Below are 27,777 nucleotides of genomic sequence, written 5' to 3'. Positions count from 1 at the left end.
CTTACGTCAACACACTGGAAGGTCATGGTCACAAACAGACAGGTTACAGGAGGAGGTGTTCCCAAATGAAGGTTGGCACAACACTGCTAGAATAAATCCCTACTTCCATTTCCACCATTTGGGATTGGTGGTTGATTCTGACTAATTAAAAAAAGAAAAAGTAGCAAGAGTTTCTCCTTTTGCTCTTGTGGCTGGCCTGCTGCTTAAATTCTATTGGTTTGCGGAGTGGAATATGAGTCATGGAGGGATGCCAGCTCCCATTTCCTCCACAGCCACCAAACCCCACACCAATGTTTTCAAAGCCTGTCTTCCTAGAAGCCTCACTTACCATCTCAGCAGAGGAATAGAACAGCCCCTCAGCTGTCGGCACAGTTGTCCTGTTAAAAAACGAGCTGTTATCTGCAAAAGAGAACAGAAGGAAGAATACTGAGAGCATGGTGCCAAAAAAGCAAGAAAGAAAAACACATAGGCTTGTCAGTTTTGTCCTCCTGAATTACTTAGTTTTAGAAGTATTTTTATGTCTGGTAAAAGTTTTACTGAAGTACCATACAGGGGACATTGGTTTAATGGGAGAAAGAGTTAAGTGTGTGTGCCTTTTATACCGAAATAATAGTTCCTAGACAACTAGCAGAACATCACTAACCACACACAGCCTTTCCAGGCCTTTGTAACATCTCATGATTCTTGCCAGGCCTGGAAGCATTACCACAGATTTTCCTGCTGGCATATTCCTTGCAATGGCACCAACCCCTCTAGGTACAGAAATGTTTGTGCACCCCAAGTGTGCTGGAGGTTTTAACCCTGAGGGCAACGCCTGGGCTGCACCAAACTGTAAGTCACGCTACAAGGAAGGAGCTGAGCCTTTTCTGGAGATAGGAAGTCTGAGAAGAGGTAGTTAATGTCTTTTTTACAGCTTTTTTGTTCTCTTTTTCTGACATCTCCAACTAAATCAAAACCTTCTCCATACATTTCACAGATAAGGTAGAAAACCTTTTGTGTTGAGAAGCTCCTCTACTCTGAGCACGTTCACGAATGGTAGTTCAACAAGAATCATTGGCATCTGACACTGTCTCCCACAGCATCCTCATAACAAAACTGAGGAAGTGTGGAATAGATGAGTGGACGGTGAGGTGGCTTGAGAACTGGCTGATTGGGAGTGCTCAGAGGGTTGTGACTGGTGGCACAGAGTCCAGTTGGAGGCCTGTACTTAGCAGCTTTCCCCAGCGGTTGGTGCTGGGTCTGGTCCTGTTCAACATCTTCATCAATGACCTTGATGAGGGGAGAGAGTCCACCCTCAGGAAGTCTGCTGATGATACAAAGCTGGGAGGAAAGGCTAACACACTGGAAGGCTGTGCTGCCATTCAGCAAGGCCTGGACAGGCTGGAGAGTTGGGCAGAAAAGAGCCAGACAAGGTTTAACAAGAGCAAGTGTAGAGTCTTGCACCTGGGGAGGAATAATCACATGCACCAGTATATGCTGGGGGATGACCTGCTGGAGAGGAGCTCCAGAGGAGAGGGACCTGGGTGTCCTGGTGGATGACAACTTGATGAGCCAGCAGTGTGCCCTGGTGGCCAACAAGGACAATGGCATCCTGGGGTGCATTAAAAAGAACACAGCAAGCAGGTCAAGGGAGGTGATCCTCCCGCTCTACTCTGCCTCATCTGTGTTTTGTAACTTTTTGTTTCCAGTTATATTACCAGACCTATATGTATTTTGTCTACACCTGCCTTGTAGCCCACGCTCTGGTAATAGGCTAAACTGATGGATACATTTCCCTTCCACTCTATTTAGGACTTCTTCATGCTTTCCCACTCATATGTGCAGCCAGGAAGTGCAAAACCATCCATGTTTGGGCAACATTCTGAATAAATTCAGTTCCTATCCTTTGTCAGGACTTCACGGTGGTTACCAGGATTGACTTGAGCACCACAGCAGTGCCCTTGACACCACTTCTGACCCTTCACAGCCTTCTCACAGAAACGCCATTCAGAATTAATGGCTACATGTTTTGAGGAGACATAGGTATCCAGACAGCTTCTCCCTCCTAACAGCACTCACATGAAAAGTGCCAGAAAGATTGGCTAGAAAGAAATTCCAGTTGGCACACAGAGTGAAATGTATCCTCCTGCTTGACGATTTTCAAGGCTAAGATAAGATATCAGAAGAAAACCAATAAAGAAGGATTAATCTACTGCTCTGTTATCTGGGCCACAGTGCAACTGATAAATAAATGAATCAGTGAATAAATAAAAGCAAATGAGAATTTCTGTTTGCAAATCAGAGGGTCAATAAAGTATTCTCTTACCTGGACCCAGTGGTTCACAGGCACAAGAGTAACGTGTGATATAGTCCACCTTGAACTCGGAGTTGATAGGGTAATAATCTGCCAACTTGATCATCTTCTTGAAAGCATCATAAATGAAGATGAAGCTAATAAGGGAGGAGAAACCTTCTTCGGTGAAGCGTGTGAAGTACTTGACCAGGAAGCTAGCATCAGTAGCGACAAGAATGAGACACTGGAAGGCTGACCAAAGGCCGATCCAGAGACGAAACTCCAGGTAGTCAAAATCATTGTCTCTGCAACAAGACACAGGTGTCAGGGAGGAAAAATATCAGGGATTAGAAAAATCCATGCAGAATTAGCACTTTCTAGTGAGAAGTGGTAAATGTAAAGCCTCTGGCACCTAGGCTTATTTTAGACTAAATGAAAGTGTGTCCAAGTGTTAAGCTGTTTTCAGCCAGCCAACTCCATAAAAGTACATGGTGCAGTTTAACAGTTGAGGTAGCAGAAAAGCTTGCAGAAGTGATCATTCTTGCTTCTGCTTCCATTAATAAATGCTACCATTAATAAATGCTTCCATTAATAAATGCTAATAAATGAATTTAAGCTCTTTCTACACTTCCCAGTATAAATCCTCCCTTGGCAAACACACACAGAGTTGTAAAGGGCCAAGCATCCAGCCACCCAGACCAAGAGCAGTTGAACTTGGACAGCTTTCCACCAGCTGCAGATTTAACCACAGTTTACAAATCTCCTTTAGAGAAGTAATTTCCTGCCAAGCTTCTCACTCAGAAGCCTGCATTTCCATCTCTCATACCCTTGCATTATCTGCAGAAAAGTACCAGCAGCAGATAAAGAAATGCAAAGCTGAAGATGACAAACCCTGGTGCCAGGATGTGGCAGCTGTGGAGGGATGATGGGATGAATCATATCACTCCTCTCCGGGAAATTTGTTTGCTGTGGGAGACTGCCCTAACTGCACCATGTTCAAAGTGTGGCTTTTAGGACCAAAGAAATATGAAAATCAAAAAGCAGAGAATGTAAGACTGCCAAAGCAGATTGCTGCCCATTCTGGGAAAGGGAGTGGGGGGCCGCAGCCTCAGCTGTTTCTCCATGGAAGCAGGCAGCCCTGCCCTGCTGGATTGTGATGACAAAGGAAAGAGAAGGAAGAGTATTTTCCCTGCAGTGTCAGGGCGAGGTCTCTGACAGCATCAAAAAGCTGTCAACAGACCACAGAGTCCAGGAGTTTATCCCTTGTTTCCCCCAACTACATCAAGTCTGCTAAGAAAAAATAATGCTTCTCCCTGTGAATCTTCCTTAAAAATATCTTAGAAGGCGCAAAAGTCCTCTTCGAGACACCTTAGGAACGCAGACTGCACCAGATATAACCACCCACAGCTCTGAAGCACAATAGCACAAAAGCAACAAGATACTCGTGAAGGCATGAGGGAGAAGGAAACTGATAAACTGCCCTGAAGACAAATCCCCCCAAACATGTTTGCAGTGGGAAGTGCTGGTTAGCTCCAGGGAGATGAGAGTACCTCAGTAATGGCTTAGCTCCTAGTATGAGGGATAGTTTTAGCTCAGGCTCCTGACAAAGTAACCTGGCAAAGCAGGACATCCTCAAAGCTGGCAACAGCTTGGTCCCACCCCGCATTCAGGTCCCTGGTGCAGGAGGACTCCTCCAACTTGGTGTGACAGAGATCCTGTTCACTCACCTCCTCCCTTGCTCAGCATTTGCCTACAGGCAGTAAACTGCAGCCATGCTCTGTGAACTCCCCAAGCATCTATCCTGCCACCGGGGGAATGCTGGCTGACAGAAGGGCTTGAGGACAGTTGTCTAGTGCACAGTACAGAACTCCAGAGAACCTGAACAGGAACAATTACACCTAACCACGGAGAACTACAACCTCACAATATTAAAATGGGAGAAAATGCTGAAAGCTTGCTACTGGGCAGTGCCTTGCAGTTCTGTGAGCCTCCTGGGTCAGTGTTTTGTAGGCTCGGGCACTGTCATGGATCTGCATTCAAAACAAGTCTCTGCAATGCTTTCACCCCTTTAGCACTCTGTAAAATAGGAGCAGCAGTCCCAGGCATCCTACCAGATCGATATGGTGATAGCTGGGGGTGCACGAATCCTTAATTGGTATCAAATATAGGATAAATTTAAATTCAAGATTTTTATTATATACTGTCAACGTAGTTCTTCAGAGCAAAGTTGTAATGTTAGATTTGCTACACCAAATGGAAGGGGAGTGATGCAAAAAAGAATCAGCACTGCAAAAGAGGCTGATACAAAACTGCATTGTGCTGCTAATGAAAACCCCAATCACCACGTGTTTTGAATTTATTTTTGGGAGTGCTAGCTGTCATTCAGTTGAGGCTTTCTTTCTATCTGCACAGACACTGACATGCTCACTTTAAATGAATCAGTAGGTGGCAAGTCTTTCTAATTTCTCTCCCAGCAGGGAACAGAGTGTTGTGAATATGAACAGCCACAGATGCATTATTGAAAATCACAGCACTTGATTCCAATTTCGTTGCGCGAAAGGCTCCCTCAAAAAATCCTGCCATTCTGCCCAAGCAGGTTGTTAGGACAACTGTTTTTATAACCGATGTCTCCTCCTCTGGTTAAAAATAACCACCTTCTTCCCAAAAGCATAGGAAATGTTTTCCTATCTTGTTTTTAACTTTCACATGCAGTATCCAGGCTTAGACCTACAACCTGGATTCAAACAGCTCCTGATTTTATTCATTCATAGCCGTCAAAGAAAGAAAAGAAAGATGTTCTCCTGTCCTGATCCACTACAGATCTCACTAGTGGATAGTTTCCAGTTTCCCTTTCCAGGCCCATCTGATTTTCCCTCAATTTTCTCATCCCTGCTTGTCTATGTACCAGCAAGGAGAAGAGAGGCTGCAAAGTCCATCTCCTCTGCCATTGATTGACAGGATATGGCAAGCAGTGCTCAGAGGAGTGGCAGCCCTAGGGAAGGCAGGAAGAGACTGCACACCACTTTAAAGTGAAAAAAGTCTCTCCATGGCACCTGCAACTCCAAGATGAACCTCTGCCTGTGTTGGCATGAACAAGACTCTGTTGAACAGGGACTGAAGAGCAGTGCAATGCCAACCTGGCTTAAAACCCTACAATGCCAATTATAAAATAGTGCTAACTTTGACAATATGGCATGAGAATCAGACCTTATCTCACCCTGTGTTGCGTGACCTTTGTAGACAAGGACCACATGGACACAAGTATCACCAATTACATTTGCTAAGCAAATGTTACCGAAGCAGTCCCGTGTATGTAGGATGACATATAAATATACTGTCTGCCTAGCAGAAGCTCTGTGCCTTGGAAGACTCCTCCTAGACCTAAAGTACTCACAGGAAAGGCACGGTCATATTCCATCCGCTCAATTATTTCTGAATAAGTATCTACACAGATTAAATGTAATGAAGAAGATACAATTAAAGAGGCAAACATATACCACGTCTCCTGCCTTATTACAACCTGCAGCCATGTTTACCTTAATAATTCAGTAGAGTTTTTCTAACAATAACTGCAAATGGCAGAAGAGCTGTTCTATATCACAGGCAAGTGCTCTTGAAAGAAAGCACAGCAACACATTAAAACCAAAAGCACTCAATTTTTTGTCCTGCCATACAAGTCTTGGCAATGCTGTGATCTCTCCTTATTTCCTTGATGTGAGGAATGAAGGCCACAGGAGATCTGGCAAGTTTTCTGTACAACCTAGAGTAATCAATTTCCTAAATATCAACAGTCCTACATGTAAAATTATCAGTGAATATGCTGATTCCTTTGGGCACTCATTATATTTTGCCAGCTTTACAGACACTATAAATGAATACCGACTTTAGGAACAAACTTTTGGTAATCTTGAGACCCGATGCATTTTGTCATGTGATTTTGTTGCTTTCTTTCCACCTATGGGAAATACACCATCAGGAGAACATACATAGCAGTCATCAGGGAACAGTATGCATTGCAGACTTCCCACTGAGCATAGGCCTGGCAAGGAGTTTGCAAAAGGCCCAGCAGAGACAGGCACCCATACACTGGGCAGTGCTCCGGGCATACGTGCTTGTGAAAATCCCAGACGTGATTGCACTGCAGTCTCAACAAGGAACAAATGGATGTTTCCTTTCATACACTAAATCCCCTCCTTCCCCCCGCAAGCCAACTCATTCCCCAGCTAGCATTTTACTCATGCAAGACATTCCTCCCCTCCTCCCTCCCTCCCCCCCCTCCCTCCGCCTTTTCGCTTACTTGCTGAAATTAAAGAGAAGCCGTTCAAAGACAAGGACAGGTCCCGTGCTGCTCAAAATAGTGAGTGGTTGGCCAGCAAAAAGGCAAAATATCGCTCCGGTGACTGCTGTGCCCAGAAAACTCTCCAGCACACCCTGCGGAAGAGACAGGAGAGACATTAGTTCTGCTGAATAACCCTTTTATGGTAGCACTGTTGCAAGAAAATGAGTCATTACAGTGGTGACTTGCAGGGTGCTGTATGCTGACATATCCAAGGTGCAGGAAGAACATCCTCTGCCCTCTCCTGCAGCCGTGAAGAAAGATGTATTCACCTTGCACACTTTACAGTTATTCAGGATAACCAGCAAACCCTGAAGTTTAATAACACTGTATTGTATTTTATCATTGACAAAGGGAGGAAACTTTTCAAAGACCACCTAAAGGATATGATCTCTTAGATCATCTGCATCACACATCTGCAGAGCTCCCCAAACAGACAGGGCAGAGCATGGCTATAGAATAGTCCTGATGTCCTCCAGAACATCACAGGTTTTATTTTTTTTACTCCTGTCTCCAGCAGAACAGATACTCCTAGATAAACAAGATGCCACTCTTTTACGTAACTCTTAGTGAGACACAAACCAAACAAGGCTACTTCATCCAGCAGTCCTTTACTGAGACCCAAGTTCATCAGATGTCACCAACAAGTCGTAAATTCCGTATGTAATGGACTCTACAATTACCTTTGGCATGTGTGGCAAAACAGCTTCACTAGGGAATGATAAATGAATGTGCTTGATGTGTTCTTGGATTTTCATCAAAATTATAGCTGGGCAATACCTATTTTTAAAATGCAAGCTGTTGATACAATATAAATAGAATTTTTTTTCTTGCCAGTAATGTGATTATTGACAGAGCATCCATCATTTGACAAAAAATGGCAGAAATAGGTGAGCCTTACCTCATTTGCTCTTATCCAGACTAATCTTTCTGTATGTGGACCTAGACTCCTTATTTAAGCTGTGTTTGCCACCCTTACCTGAACTGATAACCCTTACTCAATGATCAGGTGAAGATTTAAGCACAGACTTATGTGCCTTGCTGTGGCTGTGTCTGAAACAGCAGGCTGAGCACTGCATATGCGGAACAGTTGAGGTTAAAGGCGCACACAGATCCTTCTTCCATCCATGACAAGCTGCAGTGTTGGGGCTGCCATTTTTCTAATGTATCAGTGGTAACAGAATCTAAGTTTTATGGCTCTGTTTCCTTGAAAGACCCAAGTTTCTGTTGGCACTGCATTATGCTGTCGCAAGTCAAACCAGTATGTCACTAAGTACAAGCAGAAAAAGAATTATCTACTGAATTACTTGCAAACTTTAAATGGAGCAACGAGGAACTATTTTTTAGAGACAAACATGCTCTCAAAATACCAATGTCAAGCTGGTGAACTAAAGCAGCAGCAAGACAGTTGTACAGAGAAGCAAAAGTCAAGGAGGATTTAAAAGTTGTCTAGTTCCTGCTGCATGTTAGTCACTTGTTAATCTAGGAAAACTACTTACGTGAGAGGATTGGACACAACCAGCCTTGCCTCTGCATAAGATGCCATCCTTGATGTTTTCCATTTATAAATGCTATTGGGAATGCCCATCACTAACAGTCACAGCCCTTGCATGGACCAGTGCAAGGGAAAACACTGAGAAGCCCTACTCAATGCAAAGCCCTGCAGTCTTCATCCAAAGATTACATAGTTTGTCTTACAGGGGATGCAAACAGGAGCCTATGAGCCTTCACTCACTGCCTTTGAGGGACTTGTGAGGATGAAACAATTGCTCTTAGCAACAGGAATGACATCTGCACAGCTGATCCCTCTTTGCTCCTTCTGCACTATTCACAGAGAAGGCCCTAGTGACCGGCGCGCAGGCTGAGGCGCATCTGGAATCTCTTTTCCCCTGCATTCTTCCACGTGTCTGCAGCTAAGAATAGTGTCTTTTCTCAGAAACATAAAACTATGAAGTGAGCTTTTAGAGAAATGCTAGCTGTGTCAGGTTCTCCAGGACAGACAGCATGGCCTGGGCAATTTGGAGTGCCTGATCCAGGGCTAGTCACGTAGCTGTTTACAAGAAGCACAAATGTTGCAGCCCCTAGCACACTGCTTTATATGAGGATAGGACATCTGGGCAGAAAACCTTTAGAAGCTGCTCTTCAGTCATAGAAGCTGATGTAAACTAGGAGTTAATGAGGCTTTGCCAGTATGAAAGCATCCTGGAAAGATGGCCTGTGACAAAGAGCCCTCTCACTGTCTCTTCACAACACTGGAGCCTCTGGTGAGGGTCAGGTCTTGCCCCACATTAGTTTCCCTCTGTATTTTTGAGAACGAAGATCCCATGCATCTCACAGTGTTGGATGTCTTACAGAAGAAGTCTGAACTCTTTTCCACTGCAGAACTACAGAGCGATTTGGACAACACTAGACCTGAACCTGGACTCTAATTCCTCTGAACAGTTCCTTGCAGGAATAACTTGAACTGGACATCCTGGGAAGCTTCACTCAGATTGATGGGACAGCAGCATTTTAGCACAAAGATCACACCATTTTCTCTTCTGTTGAAAAACAGCAGTCAAAAACTTTTCCAAGCTCCCACAGCAGTCTTTTATACCTAACACCTTTTCAAAGAATGGTGGTGAATGAAGTTTTGTTGAGTGGAGATGGTGAAGGAAAAGCTAGTATGCCCAAGCTTGCTGAGCCTCTGATCCACCAGTGAACTATTCAGAGAAACTGAGTGCTTCCATTTTGAATTGATACATAAACAAAAAACAGCAAATTCAATTGGTTGTTATATGCTCTTGTAAGCTGTACCACTTTCACGTGCTTTACTTGCCCAAAGCCAGAAGCAACCTCAGCAGATATTTTCTTTCTCTGGTGAATCTCCTTGCTGTTCGTATAGAGACATCATGTCCCAAGAGGAGCAAAGTAGTCTGATTCTGAGGATTGCTATGAGTCTGTGGAAGTTCTCAACATTTCTGCACCTGTGAGGACTGGGTTCAGGAGAGTAATTGTAGAAAAAGACTGAACTAAACTGGGCCCCAAAAACATCTGAACAGGCCAGTTTTAGCTTTGCCTGTTGCTGTGTCTGGAGAGAAATTTCTGAGAGGCTAATTCCCTCCTGAGGACAAACATTTGAGAAGCAATGGGCAAAGCATTCAGCAGGACTTCAGTGCTTTCTGCTTCTCCTTGAATTTTTGTCATCAACGGCTGCAGTGAACTCACTGCCTGCTACCAAAGTGATAAATTTAACTACAGATACCAATGGTTTCCCTTTTCAACATGGAGAATAAAACAGTGAGCTCAAAACAGACTGTTTCTGCAGCTTTTGTCTTTCTCTGAAGAGTGGGAAAATTTTACATCGGGTTCTATCGACTTCAAAGAAAGCTATGGGCCAAACACAGTCTGTTTTCTCTTCTGTTTTTCTTCTTTCATTGCATCTCTCCTCTTGCACAACTCAGTCTCAGAGATACTCTGGGAAACTGAGACTGCCACATTCAGCAAATGACCAACAGATTAAGTCAGAAGAAAGTTACACACTCTGATATAATCACATTGAGAAGGCTCAGGAGGTTCCAGGAAGAACAGCTCCACCTCAGAACAAGAGATGTTAAACAAAACACATTTATACATCGATCTGTGGCAAGCTGAAGACAGCCCAGGGGTCCCCCTGGAGCACAGGGACTATCAGATCTTCTCTTGGCCTACCTTGTTTTATCACTGCTTTCCTTTCCACCTTCATGCTCAAAATACTGGCAGCAGAAATTCTCCCAAGAAAAGTGGGGCAGCAACAACTAACTAGTAAATTACTTATGAAGCTGCGCACTGCTGCACCATCAAGAAAATCAGGCAGCACCTCCAAGAGGACCCCTATGGAGGACATCTTCGCTATTTACTTTGCTGCTGGAAAAACAGGTGCCAAAGGTAGTAATTTCCTACTGCTGCAGAACAAAAAGGAGTACATTTCTCTTTTTCCTTAATCCAGAAGCCAAAACAGAAGACAGCAAAATGCATGTGTCCTAGTGTGTCCTAGTTGAGCAATATAACCAAGTGCAAGCAATAGGATTGTCACTGCTTAATTTGGCAGTTGTTTTACTGTTTCTTAGATAAATTACATCTCCAGGTTCTTGAAATACCAGGTTGTTGGTTTTTTTAATAATTAAATTACTTGAGGATTTTCTGTGAGAGCATTAAGAAACTATACTGTTTGTTTCAGTGCAAAAACAATTTTTGTGAACTTGATAAATATGTTCACTGAATGCAAAGGTATCAAGAAGGATTTTTTGACACAAGCGATGTAATTATATGCACTAAATATGGAATCAGGTAACATTTTCCTTTCCTCCCCCTACTTTAAATATTGTTCCTTGTGAAGGTACAGAGCAGGCAGGCTTTACTCTGCTGCTCAGTGATAGAAGAGTGATAATACCTGGTGGATCCTGGAGGCTTTTTCATTCTCTCCTTCCATTTGCTATTGTTACTTTTTAAGGCTGTGCATGATACATCTATTTGTACAACTGCCGCAGACTTGAGTTTTGGAAGTGGAAAACCATATTTATACATGGGGAGGGATGTCTGGCACTCCACCAGCCTTTGAATCTTACTCTAGCCTGTAATTTGTGATAGGGAAGGCAAGAGATTTGGATAGGTGTCCCTCTTTTCTGTTTGTTTAAATTAAATTTACATAATTGAATAATTCAGTCACTATGATTATTATTACTAGGACATTCAACGTGACTGAATTGAATCTATTTAAATAGAAGTTATTATATTTTCTTTCTTGTTAAAAGAGCAAAGGAAATCCTAAGATGCATAATTCTGCCCCAATCAAACGCAAGCTAGAAAAGTGCTATAACAGAGTCCCTTTCTTTTATACTTCCTTTTCCATTTGAGGGTCAGCTATGCGTCAAAGCCCCTACTTTTTTCTGCTGCTGATCCAGTCAGTCTCTGGAAATACAGTCCACTTCCCAGAATCTCATCTTCCATTATCGTGGAATTCAGCTTTCTAAAGAATTTTCACTCTTCTCTTCTACCACACCATCTGATTCACTGCTTTCCTATCAGTCTTAGTGTTTTCTTTTTTAGCAGAGAGGCAGAAGTCCAGAGATTGCTAGGAGTTGTAAGAGTCATGCAGAGAATACAGTGCTATGCTCTGATGACATGGAAAGTTTGAATCAGACTTCGTAAACTTAATTTGACTGAAACAGTACAACCAAGACAAAACACAGAGAGTAATCTGAGGAACTTCTCTATATAGGAGCAAGGATCTAAGTTCTTCTCTGTTGCCTGGCCATCTTTCAAACTCCATTTAAGGTAATGATACAATTTTTCAACAGACAGCCATCCAACAGCAAAGAAAGCAAGCCAACTTTCAGTGGAAGCACACCATACATCTATTAATTGCACCCAGAATTCAGTTCTGACTGTAGACTGAAAAAGGCAAGTCAGCTCTGATTTATTCACTGTGTCTGAAAGGTATTGCTAACCTGCATATTTTCTGTAGCATCGCCAAGCAGTCCTCCAAAAGTGATAGCATTGGTCACTGTGGCCAAGTAGATGAAAAGAATGGCTGAAAGGGCTTGAATATTTAAAGCATCATAGAAGTCACTGGCGAAAAACGGTGCTTTCCTCTTTATATCTTTGATTAAGCCACCACAGAATCTGAAAAGACAAGCAAGAGAAGACTTGTGTAAAATGTTTTACAGTGAAAGTCACTAAGGTAAGTAATTGGAAACACTGCCAGAAATGAAGGATGATCTGAAAGGAGTTAAGTCATCACATTACATAATAGTCTTATCACAGCTGCAATGGTCCAGGGGTATCACTGACAACGTTGTAAAAAAGATAATATCTTCCATGATGCGATGCTGCTGGAAAGAGATCAATTTCAGAAACACAAGCCCTACTTCTGCTGAAAAAGACCACAAAAGCTTGCAGTTCAGGAAGCTCATCTGACTTTTTTTTTTTTTTCTTTTTTCCCCAGTTGTATTGGTTGAGGTAATAAAATCTATTAATTCCAGTCTAAATCCCTGCCTAAATTTCTCCACGTGGCAGACACAGTGGTTGGGTGAGCCAAACAATCTGCTAAATGGAAAAAAACGCTTCAAACTGTTAACCACAAAAAGAACTGGAAATAAAAATGCAAGCAAGTGAAGTCATCTTGGATAGCTCTACTTGCAGACGTATTCTTTTTGTACAGTCCAAACAAAACAGTGTTCAACTCACAGGAATTCCACGCAGCTCTGATTCTGTCAACATGAAACATTTTTGTTTTGCCTCTCGTCCTCTTGCACACAGTTCTACACCAACAGTGTGTATCAACACTTACATCTATTTAGTGCATCACAATTCAGCTTCCTCCTGATCTAAACAGCAACTGGAAGGTAGGTCCCATGCTATTCACAGGGACACGGGGCAGGTAAGCACACATTATCTTTGGATCCAGAACCATGACTTATTAACTGCCTTGTACACACCAGTGTGTAACTTCAGACTTCAACATTTTCCCCCCTTTAATTTAGATATTCTTCTAAAACCTGAAAAATATGGGAGGGAATTTACAACAGCAACATGAAAACCTGTATATTGATCCTGCAGTGCTGAGTGTGCTGTTTGACAGCCACCTGAACTGCATTCCCACTCTAGTGGACTTTAATGTAGCACACAGACTATTAAAGGAGAGAAAGAACCCACAGGCTCTGTTATTTTCTGTATTTCTACCCTATAAAAGCCTTCATCAGGTCAGCTGTACTGTAACAGGAATGTCTTGAAAGTGAAACTTCTCTGCTTATGGCTAAAGCACTTACTGAGTGGGAAATGGAGTTGGACCTGTCAAGTTTATACCCCATACTATTTGCCTAAGTTTACAGGCGTGCAGTGTGCCAGCAAGTATCTTTCACTTTTGAGTGCCTTGTTTATGACACTTCATAATTAGTCAAGACTGGATGTTCAGAACCTTTCAGATAGTCTAAAGATGGGTGCTCAAAAACACAGTGTATGATTCAGGGTCACAGCTCAATGAATTCAAACAGGATTCCAGGGTGGAAAGGTAAAAGGAAGAAAAACGCTGCCATTTTGGATGGATTGCACTAGCTACATCATGCTGAGCACTGCATTACTGACCTGCCAGTTCGCTGTAGTTCTTCACAGTCCCCATGGCCCCCACCTCCATGTCCTCCATCATGAGGCGTGTCTCCATTCATCTGCAGATTTTCTCCACCAGAGTACATGTTTTTCCTAGTCAAGAACACAAGCCACACTGAGGTACACCGTGTTACCTAATGGCTCCACAAAATAGAATCCACAGTGTTCTGCAACACAGGTGTTAGCCTTTCCTGAAGCCATGATGTATTCAGGAGGCTAGAAAGCTGACCTGCTGGCAGCCAGTGTGGAACATGGCAAAGTTAGAAAGAGCAAGAACACCCAAAGTGCCTGGATACCCATTATATATCATCATATCCCTGCACCACCACGCGAAGGGTACAGAATTGCAAGAACATCCACCTCCACCCCTCTACAAGCTATAAGACAGACATGAAAATATCTCCAGTGCTTTCTGGAGAAAGAGACAGACACAGGTCCCCCTGCAGTTACTTGATAAACTTGGAGCACCCAAGCAGTAGCACTTCCTCTCACTTTCTCAGAACTGACACACAGAGGCAATCCTGCCTCATCACCTGCTGTTACCTTTTATCTGAAGATGGAAGAGACTTGGGGGGCTCTATCCTAATAGCTGGATCCCATTCCCCAGGGGGGAGCACAATGACTTCATCCAGAAACTCATCAATACCAGCAATGAGGTCCTGCCAGTCCTTGGCTTTATAGGCAATGTCGTGGAATACCTGCAAGGAAAGGAGAGACTCCATACAGCAAAGCTTCCCATCTTGTACACCTCAAATTCCAGAGGCAGCTAGTAAGTTTTATTCTAACAAAAACAACTCAGTAATTCTCGAAAAGCTTTCAAAAATTTTCCAGCATGCTTGGCACAAGGGTGTGGGAACCTCAGGAAAACCCTTTTCCTTTGGTCATTTAATGACAAAGACAGTTTCTTGCAGGCATTTCTCGTTTTTTGCAAAATAAGTGTCTTTATTTTTCAAAAACATTACCAATTGTTCACATCTTTTCATTAAAAAAAAATCCAAGAAATAAAGAGTTTCAGTTATACCTTGAAAGACACTTTAACAAAGCCATAACCTTGAAAGACACTTTAAAAAAAGCCCATATTCTCTTCTTATTGACTCTATGAAAAATAGGGTTTGTTTTCACTTCTGTGAAATAGAAATAAAGATGATATTTACTTAATAGTAACAAGAAGTATAAACCATTTTTACTGAAAGGGTTTGTATTAGCATTAGGAGAGAGATGAGAGAAGAAGGAAGAAAACAGTACTGATGGAATTTTACATAAATACTTTGGACTCCTTGCAGGATAGGTGGGCCAACACATGCAGTAGGACTTCTGCAGTAATTACCTGGAGTGCATCTCTGGGTTACTGTTATTGTGGAATGTGACACAAGATGCACACCACCACATGAATTCATTTAATTCATTCAATTCCAACTCTATTTGAAAACCGGGAGATCCTATTTCATGGAGATTAACAGAATTCAATAGAAAAGGCATTCCAATGGAAGGGACCTTCAAAAATCTGGTCATAAAAGCACCTACCTCATCAGACATGAGGGTAGCAATGGCTCGGCCAATCTCATGATATGACTTTGCTTTGCCCTTAGGTCCCAGTAGAATGAAGAGGAATCTGTCAAAACATACCAATTGTTCCAATTTAAGACAGAAAAATCAATCACTTACTTCCTATACAGTATCTACACAGATAAACAACAAAAACAACAATCAAAGCAAACATAACAGCAAAGGTTTTGTCTCTTGTTAGAGAGGTCTGGAAGCTTCCAATGGCAGCTCAGCCAGTGACCAGTCTCACTGACACAAAAGGTACAGTCTCTAATGCCCAGGGCAGCCTCAGAGGTTAACAAGTGAAGAGCACCCTAAACAATTTCTGTCTGAATCCATAAGACCATGTTTAGCTACGTCATGTCACACTTCAATATTTCATTCTCCAGCAAACCTAGGGAAGAATTACAGGAAGCACCAGCAGTTGCAGGAGTGTCATTTATGCCACACAGTAGTTTTCAGAGTTGAAACCTCGTCTTAGGTTAGTAGGAGTTCAGCAATCCCAATAATCAGGCCTTGCATGCATAGGAGACACTGTGGACAAGACTTGTATGGATTTCTCATCTAGTGCATTTATTCATCTGTTTAACAATGTATTTCTTTAGTTAACTTGGAGTACAGGTTGCACCTTGGATCCTAATCATACTTGCTCTGGTAAGCAAGATACTACCCAGAGTTTTCCATCCCCAAACCATTAAAATTAGTCTTGAGAATACTATAGCAGTCCTACACAGAAACAGATACCATTCAACAATTAATGTACAGGAGGAAGGAAAGTCATTCTTTTAATGCCCAGTACCCAGAAATGAACTGTGCTAGAGATGCAGCTCCAGTGCAGGATGGTTCAGACTGCATGCTCCATGCACCACAGAAAGCCTATCCACTTCCACAGGATTTATTCAGTCATATGTTACAGCTCTTTAACATAAGTCATCTGCATTAAATATTTCCCTGTTGTTATTCCAGGGTCACTTAAGTGACAGTATCAGTGATGTAACTGCTGAAGAACAGCTAGGAGGGGACAGAAGATCTGAGGATTGCTTACTCTGCACAGATCCACCCTGACCTGAGCATCCTTTCTGCACAAGGGATGGAACAAGCAGGGCAGCACAGTTCAAATTAGAGTTCATAAGTTCATAAGTTCATAAGTTCATAAGTTCATAAGTTCATAAGGTTGGAAAGGACCTATAAGATCATCTAGTCCAACCATCCTCCTATCACTATCTCTACCCAACTACTAAATTAAGTCCTTTAGCACCTCATCTAGACGCTTCTTGAACAGCGCTAGGGATGGTGCCTCAACCACCTCTCTAGGCAGGCCATTCCAGTGCCTGACCACTCTTTCAGAAAAGAAATGCTTCCTGAGGTCTAATCTAAGAGAGGTAAGCACTCAGGCCAGCAGAAAGAACAAAGCTGGGGCAAGATGCAATTAACTGTCCACACTGCTTACCATAAGCTATATCTCTCTCTGAACACTTCGTTCCCAGAGCTATCACATATCACCCTGTTTGCTTACTGGTGCTCTGCTGAGACTGAGATCTCTGTATGGTTCAGCACCTAAAGTAGCTATTCACATGTGAAGGAAAGCCATTAATCTAAATAGGGCATTAGCTATAAATAATTAAAGCTCAACTTGTATGCCTTGAATTTCCACTCAGAGCAACAACAAGACCAAAGACCCATAAACCCGTCCCAGTGGCTTTGCAGTCACAGCTTGATTCTGAAGGAGACACCTTGATTTTTGATGTGTAAGCCTATTCTTGGATAAAGGTACAATATGAGTTAACCAGAATTCAAAATACCCCAAGTTAATTTCTTACATGAGCTCTTCAGACAGCAACAATATCCAAGCAGGCAACTACTAACCAATACAACACAAATGGGAAGGCTGTATGCCTCGTGTTGGCTGTGGAAGCACAGATTTCCTGTAATTTCCCTACTCACATTTGTTTCAGAAAAATATTTGGATCATGGCTATGAGATGAAAATCCATCAATCTTTACACTCACTGTTATGCCAATTGGCTTGTTCAGAAAGCCTTATTACTTCCAGTGGAAATCTCAGGCAGTGGCCACCAATCGCTGTCCTTCAATGGAAACCATTCAAATTTGTCATTTTAAGTGTTCATCCTAAGCTGACTTGTTACCTTCAGAAAAAAAAGTACTTACGCATCAACTCATTCTTGCAATTAGCAAGGAAAGAAAGCACAGTGGAGAAGACCAGCTTTTCCATTTCACCTAATTTAGCAAACGCTGGATTAACGTTGGGGCAATTTTTCGGAAAGCTCCATGTTAGCCTTTTTCAAACAGAAACAACTAACAGCTGCTAAAAACACTTCTAAAGCTTCCTGAATTAATACTTTTCCAAGTACACCTATATCGTACAATCAGTAATGAAAAACAAACGCACACATCAACCACATTTGCTAAGTTATAAGGCCCTTTGCATTGCTTCCAGTTTGAATAGGGTTAGCTTCAGCTTCTGGTCATATATTTCCATGAGCTCTTACAGCTAGATTGAAGAACCTTTGATAATTAAATTCCTTTAAATATCCTTTCCAATTTATCCATTCCCCCGTAGCCATCTGTCATTTAGGTTAAGTAGTTTGAGGCTTTTCTCCTCTCTTTAGTCATGTCAACTGTTTTTCTGCAAATTTCCTCTGAGGTACCAATGATTTCAACAGAGAAGTAATCCAAGAGATGGCAGTTCTGTCAGCATGAAATCACCTGTACTCAGGAATATTATGTTGGGGCTTTCCTGAGAAAATGAAGTTGTATACTCACATTATCTACCCACCTTTTTGACCCTAGGGACCAACTTTAAACATGACACAGAACTCAGAGATATCAAATGTAATTGAGCTTCTACAAGCTTTTCAATGGCCAGTGGCTTCAAAGGTAAGGGAAACCTGGTGGTAATGGAAATTCAAGATCAGGTTTCAGTGGTTCCAGCACTGATGGAATTATTGGCTGTTCCCTGGAGTGGCCCCAGCCATTCACCCACAGCATCATCTAGAAAAGCCTGGCACTCAGAGCACAGCTTTTCCATCTGTGCTCTGTCTGTAAAAGCTGATATGGGGCCAACTTAAAGCAGAAGTGACCACATCACTTTGGGCCACACGTGCATCCTCTTCATTATGTGTCAGCCTTTATTGACAATGTATACATTTTTTCACAAAAATGCCAACAAAACATGAAATAGCAAATGTTGAACTTCACCAGAAACACTGCTGCTCTTAAAAGCATTGTAATATAATTTTAATTTTCTAAATCAAAATATCATGAGGTGCTAAGTCAAATGTCTTACCAAGTATATTGTATCCTAGCAAGTATCTTCTATTAAAAACCTACAGTCCTATAAAAAGACATCAAGTTAGTATGGAAGGATCCATAAATACATATTAATTGGCATTACTAACTGTAACACTTTCTATCAAGTGTTTCACTCAAGGTTTACCCAGAGGTGACTAACCCACACATGCCTAGGTAATGTTCTTTGCTTTCCTCCTACCTCCTGGAACTTTCCCTGCACTTCAAGAGTTGTTATACAGCATTTAAGAGAAATTGTTCTTCAGCCAACTCTTAAAGAAAACAAAAAATGGGATGCAAATTATCCAAATACATTATCATTTTTTTAAAGTTCACAACTTCAGAAGTTGCTGCTCAGCATCCTACTGAATTTCCAAGGAATGAGACATTTTCATAACCATTTCCTGAACTAATTACATCAGTTGGCTCTCTTCCAGTGCAGAACAGAAGTACCTTAATGTTCCTGCATTTTCAGAAGCATTCTTAAAAAGCCAGGTTGCGAGACCTTCTAAATTCTTCATCCTGACTGATTTAGCTCAGAATTGCCTTCAGCTTGTAAAACAAGACCTTTTAAAGCACGTGCATACATGCAAATACAAAAACATTCATGTACTTTAGTGGCATGGACTAGACTGCGTTACACACATTTACTATTATTTAGTTAAGGATACACCTAGCTAAAAAAGCCCTCACTTATAACTGTGACCCACTCCTGTATCTGTTGGGTTGAAAGTCAGTGCAGAGTTACTGTCTGCTGCACACAACAAAAGCTGAGTTTTCAAATGTTCATTTCTGATACCTAGTAATTCTAAGGGTATTTCAGGGCTAGAAACACTGCACCACTTAGCTCAGTCTCTCTGAAATTATAAGAGAATTCAATTCCTTTCACAAGCTCTAAGCAACAGTTTACAGAAATGGTAGATGGTCCTCACTCAGGATACCTGTACTGAGCTTTGTATGACAGCACACTCACTCTTTTGCTTCCAAGCTGGTAATGAGTCAGAAACTCACAAATTTATTATTATATTTTCACTAAACCACTGTTCCTTCTGTCACTTTGGACACATCACCCTTCAGCAGATGATGGTCATTCACTGTGTGTGATTTACCTTTTAAGCATATAGTCTATGCCACCAAACCCAACAGGAATAAATTTTTTTCTGACAGACAAGCAGTTTCTCTTCCAAGCAGGTGAATGTGCACTGGCCAGTGTATTCTACACCTCACCTACGCAATGAATAGATATTAACAAAACACTGCAGCAACACTGCAAGTCTGCTAACATGGGACTGTGGGCGATAAACCTGGTATGAGCAACAAGAACCCTCCTGGACCCAGGTGGGAGATGACTCCAGAGACCACAAAGTGGAATTTCAAACCAGTTTGCTGAAGTCTTATGTGCTGTGCTTGTGAGCAGTCTGGCTAAAAATCTCCGTGAAATTGCATGAAGGTAAAGGAGAAATCAATTAGGAGGTAAGGAGTAAATACTACAGAGTCAGGCTCTAATGTCAGTGTAGCACTAATATTTTCCATTTGAGACATAGTTAGAAATCTGAGCTGCCCATGATTTCATCAAATTCCAGTACAGGGTAAGGGCTGTGGTGAAAACTGGCCCAAGGCCAAGAAAGCTTCACCATGGCTTCTTAGCAAGCTGACCACCAGTGCAGGAGACAAGGTTCCTCACCCACACACGCAAAAAAAGAACAAGTAAAACAAGATTCAACTTTAGCCTGCTCATCCATGTCCACTTCCTACATCTGGATAAAGAAAGAAATAACCATAATTCTGGAATTGTTAAAAGCACCTACACAAAGGAAACTCAGTGTGGTCCCACAGAAAATGTTTTTATTAATGTCCTTCTGTTGTTGGACATCATGTGAGATGCCAGTAAGTCATCCAGGATTCCCAACAGAGATACATGTTGATGGACTCAAGGGCGGACAGAACAATCTCACCATCATCTTCTCCACCAAAATCTGAGGCTTGGACCTCTGTGTAATGAAGGAGGCACACCTTAAGATTACAGTAAGGAAAGGAGGTCAAGTGTCCTTCAGTTTTCATACAAGTGCTCCTTCAAGTTGCAGGCACCTCACATGGTATCCAACATATGAGTGCAGACAAAAGTAGTATTTGTTGACAGAGCTCAAATGTCCCAAAACAAGAACTTCTGTTGCAAGAGCTGCTAACGGACCCAGCCCTGAAAACCATTTCAGTGCTGCAATTAAGGAACAAGACAGGTGTGTCATCCTTGCCTACCAAAAGAAAAGATGCCCTGGTAGTTAAAAGCTTAAACCAGGAGGCAAGGAGGATAATCTCGCTCCTGGTTCTGCCACATGTGTTTTAAGCGACCTTGGGCAAGTTATTTCATTTCATTTTAGACTTGTAGACACAGGCAATTTCCCAGCACTATATATTAGACTATGCAAGTCTGTGCAGCTTATCTCCAAAAAAATCTTTCCCTTGCTCATTCTTTATCTTTTGCCCTCATCATCATTACATTAATGGAACAGACTTGAACATATAATTGTACATCTCTTTTATGAAAATAAAAAGCTACATCTGGTGCACTGTCAGGAGGTGCGGCAGCCACACCAAAGCAATGGGGAAAGTACAGTAACTAAGAGCTCACCAAAAAATGAAGGTTACAGCATTGTAGAATTAAAATTGACAGGAGAAGATCAAAATCCATAAATGAGTTTTGATCTGATTGGTAACAAGAAAATACAACAGAGGAAAAGACAGGAAGTTCTCTACGCCAAATTAAATTCCATAATTTTTATTACTAGGATTGTATGAAAATGTCCTGCAGAGAAGCTTTTCCTGGATAATTCATCAGGTCTTGATTCTTACCTTTAAGTAAGAATTTATTTTTAAGTAAAGGAAATAGTTAAAATACTTACCAAGGAAGTGTGAAGGGAATCATATACAGAAAAGCTATTTATCCAGCGAAGAGCCATTTCTACACAGGAAGCCTTATTTCTACAAAACACCCAAAAGTCTATAACTCTGAAGAAAAATCCAAGTTGAGGAATGTGTGGAGAAAAAAAACAAACGACACTGGAAATAAATAATCTAATTAACTGGAAGTCTACATGGTGAATAATACCTACCTTAACCACACAAGGTAATTAATTAATTTACAGTATTAAGTCAATATGAATATACCAAATCAGGACAGGGACTGTAGACATAGCAAGCCTTTCAGCTCGGCAGGGCTTGGTGTCTCATTTACTTCTACATCAAGAGATGTTTCAAATCTTTACATATCCAGCTAATAGTTGCAGCTTTATTATCACCTATTGCTGCCCTCTCCCTGCGCACCCTGCCCAGCTACTGCTACGAAAAGCAAAGCATAAAGATGGCTTCATGCTTTTCTGAAAGCTTGATGACATGACATTTCTACTTGAAACACTGTCTCCCTTCTCATCTTCTTCCAGTTCCTCAGGAAAGCCTTCCCAATCCTTCTCCCGTTGATCCAACAAGCCCTGCAACTCTCATGGCTTTAGGGCAGGGCACTTTGCAGGCTCCTATGAAATATTCAGTACATCTGTAGCTAAAAATCATAATGTTTCTTAACAGCATACTGGAAACAAGAACTGAAAATCAGCATATTGCATGGCCAACGGTGGCAGGAAGAGACAGCCGCACTAACATCACATCTCCTCTGCAGACTGGCATGCCTAAAGCTGTGTGCTGAAACCTGGATGCTGAACTCCTGCCTGCTCCCTAGGGCCTCACATAAAAACAACCTGCATTCTAGAGACAGACAGTTGCAGGTCACGCTGCAGTTATTCCATGTATCTGTGTCACAACACTCCTGTGAAACAACCCACAGCACTGAAACGTTAACTCACATTTGTTTAGAACCATTCCCCCACTCCACGTGGTTGTGCATGGGCTAATTTTGATGGCATGGTTTTGATAATTTTACCAGGAACTTCATAATTTAGTAAAATAAAAAGAAAAGCCTTTTAGGGAGAGGAAGGAAGAACACTCAAGGCTCCAGCTACAGCATCTTGTGGACGCTGTGGGTTAAGTGCTCGTCTTCAACAGAAATGCTCACTGTGTAGGATGGCTGAAACTAAGGGCTGAGCAAGGAGACACTCCATCATAACTAGCTTGGGCCCTTATGGGATTTCCTTGATTGAATTTCACAGGATGCAGCCACTGCAAATGCCTCTTCATTACTCACAAAAGCAATCTAATGAGCTTTCCTACTTTGATTAGGGCTAACATTTGGTTTGGAGGACAGCTAATGGATAATACTATTTCCTGGAAAAAAAATGTTGGCATGGAAGGACATCTTGTCTTGATTAATGCTACTGAATAATGAGGTCCTTCAGAAATCCTAGATCTAGCTTCCTGGCTCCCACTACCAAAACAAACAATTCCTGATTTTACTTCTGCTGAAAAGCATTTTGAGAAGTACTTAAAAGGAGCAAGTGGGTTAGATCAGAAGTAGAAATACTGTTGTATAGAGAGCTCCATAATGCTGAGAAATAAGTAGTTTTAGTAAGGCACCAGTGATGTACTTCTGTAGCATTAATTTGTCCCTTCTCATGAAGCATTACTCTAGCCCTCTAGCCATGATTCAAAATAGAACTTTCACTCTCTATTAAAAGCCCTTGAAACCATTCACATAAAATATGCATTTGCACATTAGTGATACGAAAGGTGCAATGAGAGCTTCGTAATTACAAGTAAAATGCAAACCAAATCCTTTGTAAGTTGATACCAGAAGTGCACCAGAGCCCAGCTGCACAGCAGTAACAGCATCCACACAACCCTGCCAAGTAACAAGGCACTGCAGAGACCAGCAAAGGGTTGAAATAGGACACTGTAAAACACCTGCAAGTCTGTCCAGTTCAGCGTGTTGTCCGTCTCCCTGAAACACCCCTTTAGTCCATTATTAGATCATGACCTTTTAAAGTTAATAAGTTTTATAGTTCTTACCTGGTGTGTGCACATATAACAAGCATATGCATTTAATTCAAATACATAAGAACATGAGATAAGATGTATTAATATTTGTGAGACTGCAGATTAATTTGCAACATGAGACACAAAAATATTTGCATGACATTTTTCTGAGCCATTGTGAAATACAAAGGAACATCTGTTGCGACAATCACAGAGAGAATTTTATCCCCCAGTTTGACTTTTTTTCTTTCCCCCTCCAGCATGGCCAGAATTGAATCCTTCTTCTAATGTGAATTTTTGTGAAGAAGAATATGCACTGCACGCAAAGGGAATTTTAGGTATGCACAATGTGTGCATGTGGTAGGAATCATGAGGAGCAGAAAAATACCCAGTCGTCAGATGTCACATTGATAGCAACCTTCACCATGGAGTTGTTAAGGTGTTTGTGTAGTGTTTGTGCACAACACACAACATATTATGCAACTAAATTTAGAACTCAGAAATGATTAGCAGCCGAAGCAAGATTTTGTTGCTTTTAAAAATAATAATCCTGAAAAAATACAGTACCATATTCAAGTCACGGGATGGAAACTAATAGAAAATGTCTTCTCTTAACCTTATTTTAGAAGGTGTAACTGCAGCTTCTAATTTGTGCACTCTGCTAGGGGCAGGGCTCTCTTACCGGGTAGGGACAGGGACTTCTGTCAGAGCACCCAACATAACTGCCTGCTGCAGCCGGACGAAGGCAATGAAAGGACTGTCCAGGAAGTCTACCTCCCCAACCAGCACATTGGAGGCCTCAGCATCGCGGGGCAATTTCTTCATGAATTTATTCTTCAACTGCATGAGTAGAAGAGAAAGAAAAAAAAATGAAGGCTTGTTAGGCAGGCAGATATAAGTGTGCAATGAAATTTATCCAGCTTTCAGCAACATTTCCTTGTTGGTCATAGGACCCAAACCTATTTTTGGCCAGTATGCATCATCCTCATTCAGTCTACTAAGACACAGGCACTGCTGCTTACGGTAGCCCTCTTCCCATCATAAATATGAAGTAGAAGCTAGGTCAGGGAAGCAGATGGCCATACCTGCATTCATGCCACTCTTTAAAAAGCTGAATGCTTCTGCTATGAAAATCATCACCAGAAGAGCAATTCTGCTACAGGTGCTTGGAGCCAAGCCAGCACTGAGAATATCAGGCTTTTGGAAGCTTATTTATGGATAGTATTCGGGCAGGAAAAAGTGTGCAGCACTGAGAAAGGTGTGTAGGTGTGGGTAAAGTTTCAGGAAGAAGCAGTGCATCAATTTGTTGCCTGGTCATCTGGGCAAAGGTCATGCACTTTCTATAAGTGAAAGTGCAGTTTCAGGCTCTGCTCCTGCTGCTACAGAAATGACTGGCCTGACAAGAAAGAAGCCTGAAGGGTGGACATCATTCCAGTTGGCCATGCCAGGAGCTGGGCACGTGCATTCTGCTGTGTACAAGTCTTTTCAAGTTCCAAGTGAAAGACTTAGTGCAGGCTTTTAGAAGCAAGTTTCCTATGTCTGTGGCTTCTGCTTTACAGGTTTCCCAAAGCCACTGTTCCCATTGCTGGTGCAGGCTAGCACATGAGGAGTCAATGGGCAAAAGCAGCAAATATGTTGGCTTGGAAACAATGCTAGCAGCCTCAGTCAAGGTGAGAAACTGACTTGTTACTATTTCCCACATCATCACCTGAGCCCACAGCCCTCACCACAGGTTTCTGTAGTCAGAAGGAGGATAGAGGAAAATGTGCTGTTGTTAGAGAACCGTGACCAGGAGAAACTCCTTTTTCCATCCTTGGCAGGTGAGACGCAAGACAGATGCTACATCCTGCATCTCCAGAAGATGTGAAAGGAAGAGAAAGCCCTGAGAATAAATGAAGTGAGAAAGGACATCCACAGAAAAGAGGGAAATCACAGCAGATTCCAGAAGAAAAAAGAAAAAAAAAAAGAACTAGGCCTGGATGGAGGAGCCAGGGTGGATATGAGAGAAATGAGAAGGTGGATAATGGTGCGCACAAAACTCAAATGTATATAGACCCCAAATACCTAAAGGATCCTGAAAGGCTAAGAGTCACCATGCAACTAAAAGACCTCTTATGTTTCCACCATCAACTGAACACTCATTACTATTATTTTATCCTGCCACAACTAACTTGATTTCAGTCCTTCTTCTGTCTCATAATACTTTTCTATCAGAGAGAATTTTTAAGAGTCTTGCCCAGAAATAAAAGCAGAGTTAAAATCTAGAGTACATGCATAACACTGCTTGAACTGTTGGAAAATCAGTGTGACCCACAGGCAAAGTACAGAAATCCACTACAGCAGAGCTACCATTTAGTCATCATTGTATACATTGTCAATAAAGGCTGACACATAATGAAGAGGATGCACGTGTGGCCCAAAGCTTTCTGATACTACAGAATTACAATTCACAGCAGCTCTCACCAACACAGTTTGGCTCCGCAACTCTTATAAGCCCCAAAGTATGTGCTGAGTGATTATTTTAATATTTATAAACTAGAAAACCTTAAATGCACAAGAAAAATATAAGGCATATGGTAATTCACCAACAGAATCCTTGTAACTTTAAATTGATGCTGTCAATTATTTACCATTGGATAATGTACCTCGTAGAAGAACAAGAAAATGACAAAATGCTCAGACAATTTTTAGGGATGCACTCAGTATAATCTGGCAAGGAATCCTAGTAGTCACCAATTGAGAGCTTTGTACAATTGGTCAATACTTTACTGAGTTGGGAATTGCCTATGGGATGGAAAAGTTGTGTCTTCTCTAAATGACCACAGAATCTGCCACCTTGGACACAGACCTGAACAAAGGCTTCTAGGAGAAAGCTCGAAGGCCCAGCAGCTGGGAAAGATGCTGTTCCTCAGCCCCCCTTCTCTAGGCAGCATGTTGTGGAGCAGTAAGAGATTCACCACCCTCTCCCAGACCATCAAAGCAGGACACTTCTAAACAACCTTAACCAACCTCAATAGAAGCTTTTCCTGAAGACTAGCATGTCTTCTTATTTTCCTGGGAGAATCAGGTTTGAAAGTACAGACAGAGCAACTTGCTGATTCTTTGAAACATGGTAATTTTTCCCTTTAATTTTTGGGCTAAGAAAAAATATGAGAGCAACGTGGTACTTTTCCAAGAGCAAGGCCCTGTGTGACTCATGCAGCACAGGAATAAAAGAGTTAAGATCTCTACCTGCTTTGTTCAAGGCATGGAAAGTAACAAAACCAACTAGCAGGCTTACTCTGATTAATGGTTTATCCCCAGAGGCTCAGGTTACCCTTTGTAAAGGATGTTGAAGAAATAAGCAAAATAAAAAATAAAAATCATCACAGAAAAAACACAGATTCTTCAGAAATACAAGCTGATAATTAGAGAAAATAGTATACGATGAACTCACACATTTCAGTAAGTATTTTGTCGCAGAATAAATTCAATTGTGAGACTGAAATTACCTTCCAATCACCCCATTGATCAGATTGCTTTTACTCATATTATTTCAGCACGTGCTTCCCGTGATGTCTTTCCAGCATTATTCTTTTATTTTTCAATAATCTCTGACTCTTCAAATTGTTTCCTCAGTAACACAAACCCAAGTTACCACGAGTTTTCTTTTTTCTTTTCTTCTTTCCCTGCCCTGCCCAGCTTTTGGGGAGTGAGTTACTTTTTCTAGTCTTCTTTCACTCTCTTCCTCACAACACATTAAACTAAAAGAAAATTCTATTTATCCACTTAAATCTTTGCCATTTTTTTTATTAACAACACAAGATGTGTCAGAAACGTGACAAAAGCAGCTGGTGAAAGCACAATGAGTAGACACCAGTGCAATTGCACCACTCATCTTCAAGTTCTGTCATACTCAACATCTAGATATTAGCCTATCAAGAAAGTAAACAGCTTCATCTCTTGTTTTGAAAAAAATATAGAGGTTGTATATCAAAGCAAATAATCCAAAAGCAATGCCTCCTATTTTATTTTGTAGGCCCACAACATTAGAGGTGGAATAATTAGTTGGTGGTATAGCAGTAGAAGTTGCACCTTCCCATCAATGTTCCATTACACTTTTGTTGCCATATGAGAGATGGCAGCAGAGGGGCAGTCTGACAGAATGGTGCCTGACGTGAAAGTGTGTATGGAGCAAAGATGTGTCACTGAATTCCTCACGGTGGATAAAATGGCATCTGTTGACATCACTGAATACTGATGGAGACCAACCAGTGGATGTGAGAACAGTG

General features: G+C 41.7%; 1 protein-coding gene across 1 annotated transcript in view; it reads right to left on the bottom strand.

Annotated features, from left to right (window-relative positions):
- SLC4A4 (solute carrier family 4 member 4) overlaps nt 1-27,777 on the bottom strand; it is a 175,649-nt gene that overhangs the window by 30,243 nt on the left and 117,629 nt on the right. The window contains exons 9-16 of the mRNA XM_065736758.1: nt 24,189-24,346; nt 15,258-15,345; nt 14,277-14,431; nt 13,713-13,826; nt 12,077-12,251; nt 6,570-6,703; nt 2,306-2,577; nt 329-399 (exon numbers count right to left, since the gene is read on the bottom strand). Coding sequence (XP_065592830.1) covers nt 329-399; nt 2,306-2,577; nt 6,570-6,703; nt 12,077-12,251; nt 13,713-13,826; nt 14,277-14,431; nt 15,258-15,345; nt 24,189-24,346 — 1,167 coding nt within the window. The remainder of the gene's footprint in view (nt 1-328; nt 400-2,305; nt 2,578-6,569; nt 6,704-12,076; nt 12,252-13,712; nt 13,827-14,276; nt 14,432-15,257; nt 15,346-24,188; nt 24,347-27,777) is intronic.

Source organism: Cyrtonyx montezumae, unplaced genomic scaffold, assembly GCF_038088225.1.
Source record: "Cyrtonyx montezumae isolate F1298 unplaced genomic scaffold, pur_monq_1.0 scaffold_2, whole genome shotgun sequence".
Lineage (NCBI taxonomy): Eukaryota > Metazoa > Chordata > Aves > Galliformes > Odontophoridae > Cyrtonyx > Cyrtonyx montezumae.
Note: the sequence above shows the minus strand (reverse complement) of the source record. Positions and strands in the feature narration are given on the sequence as shown.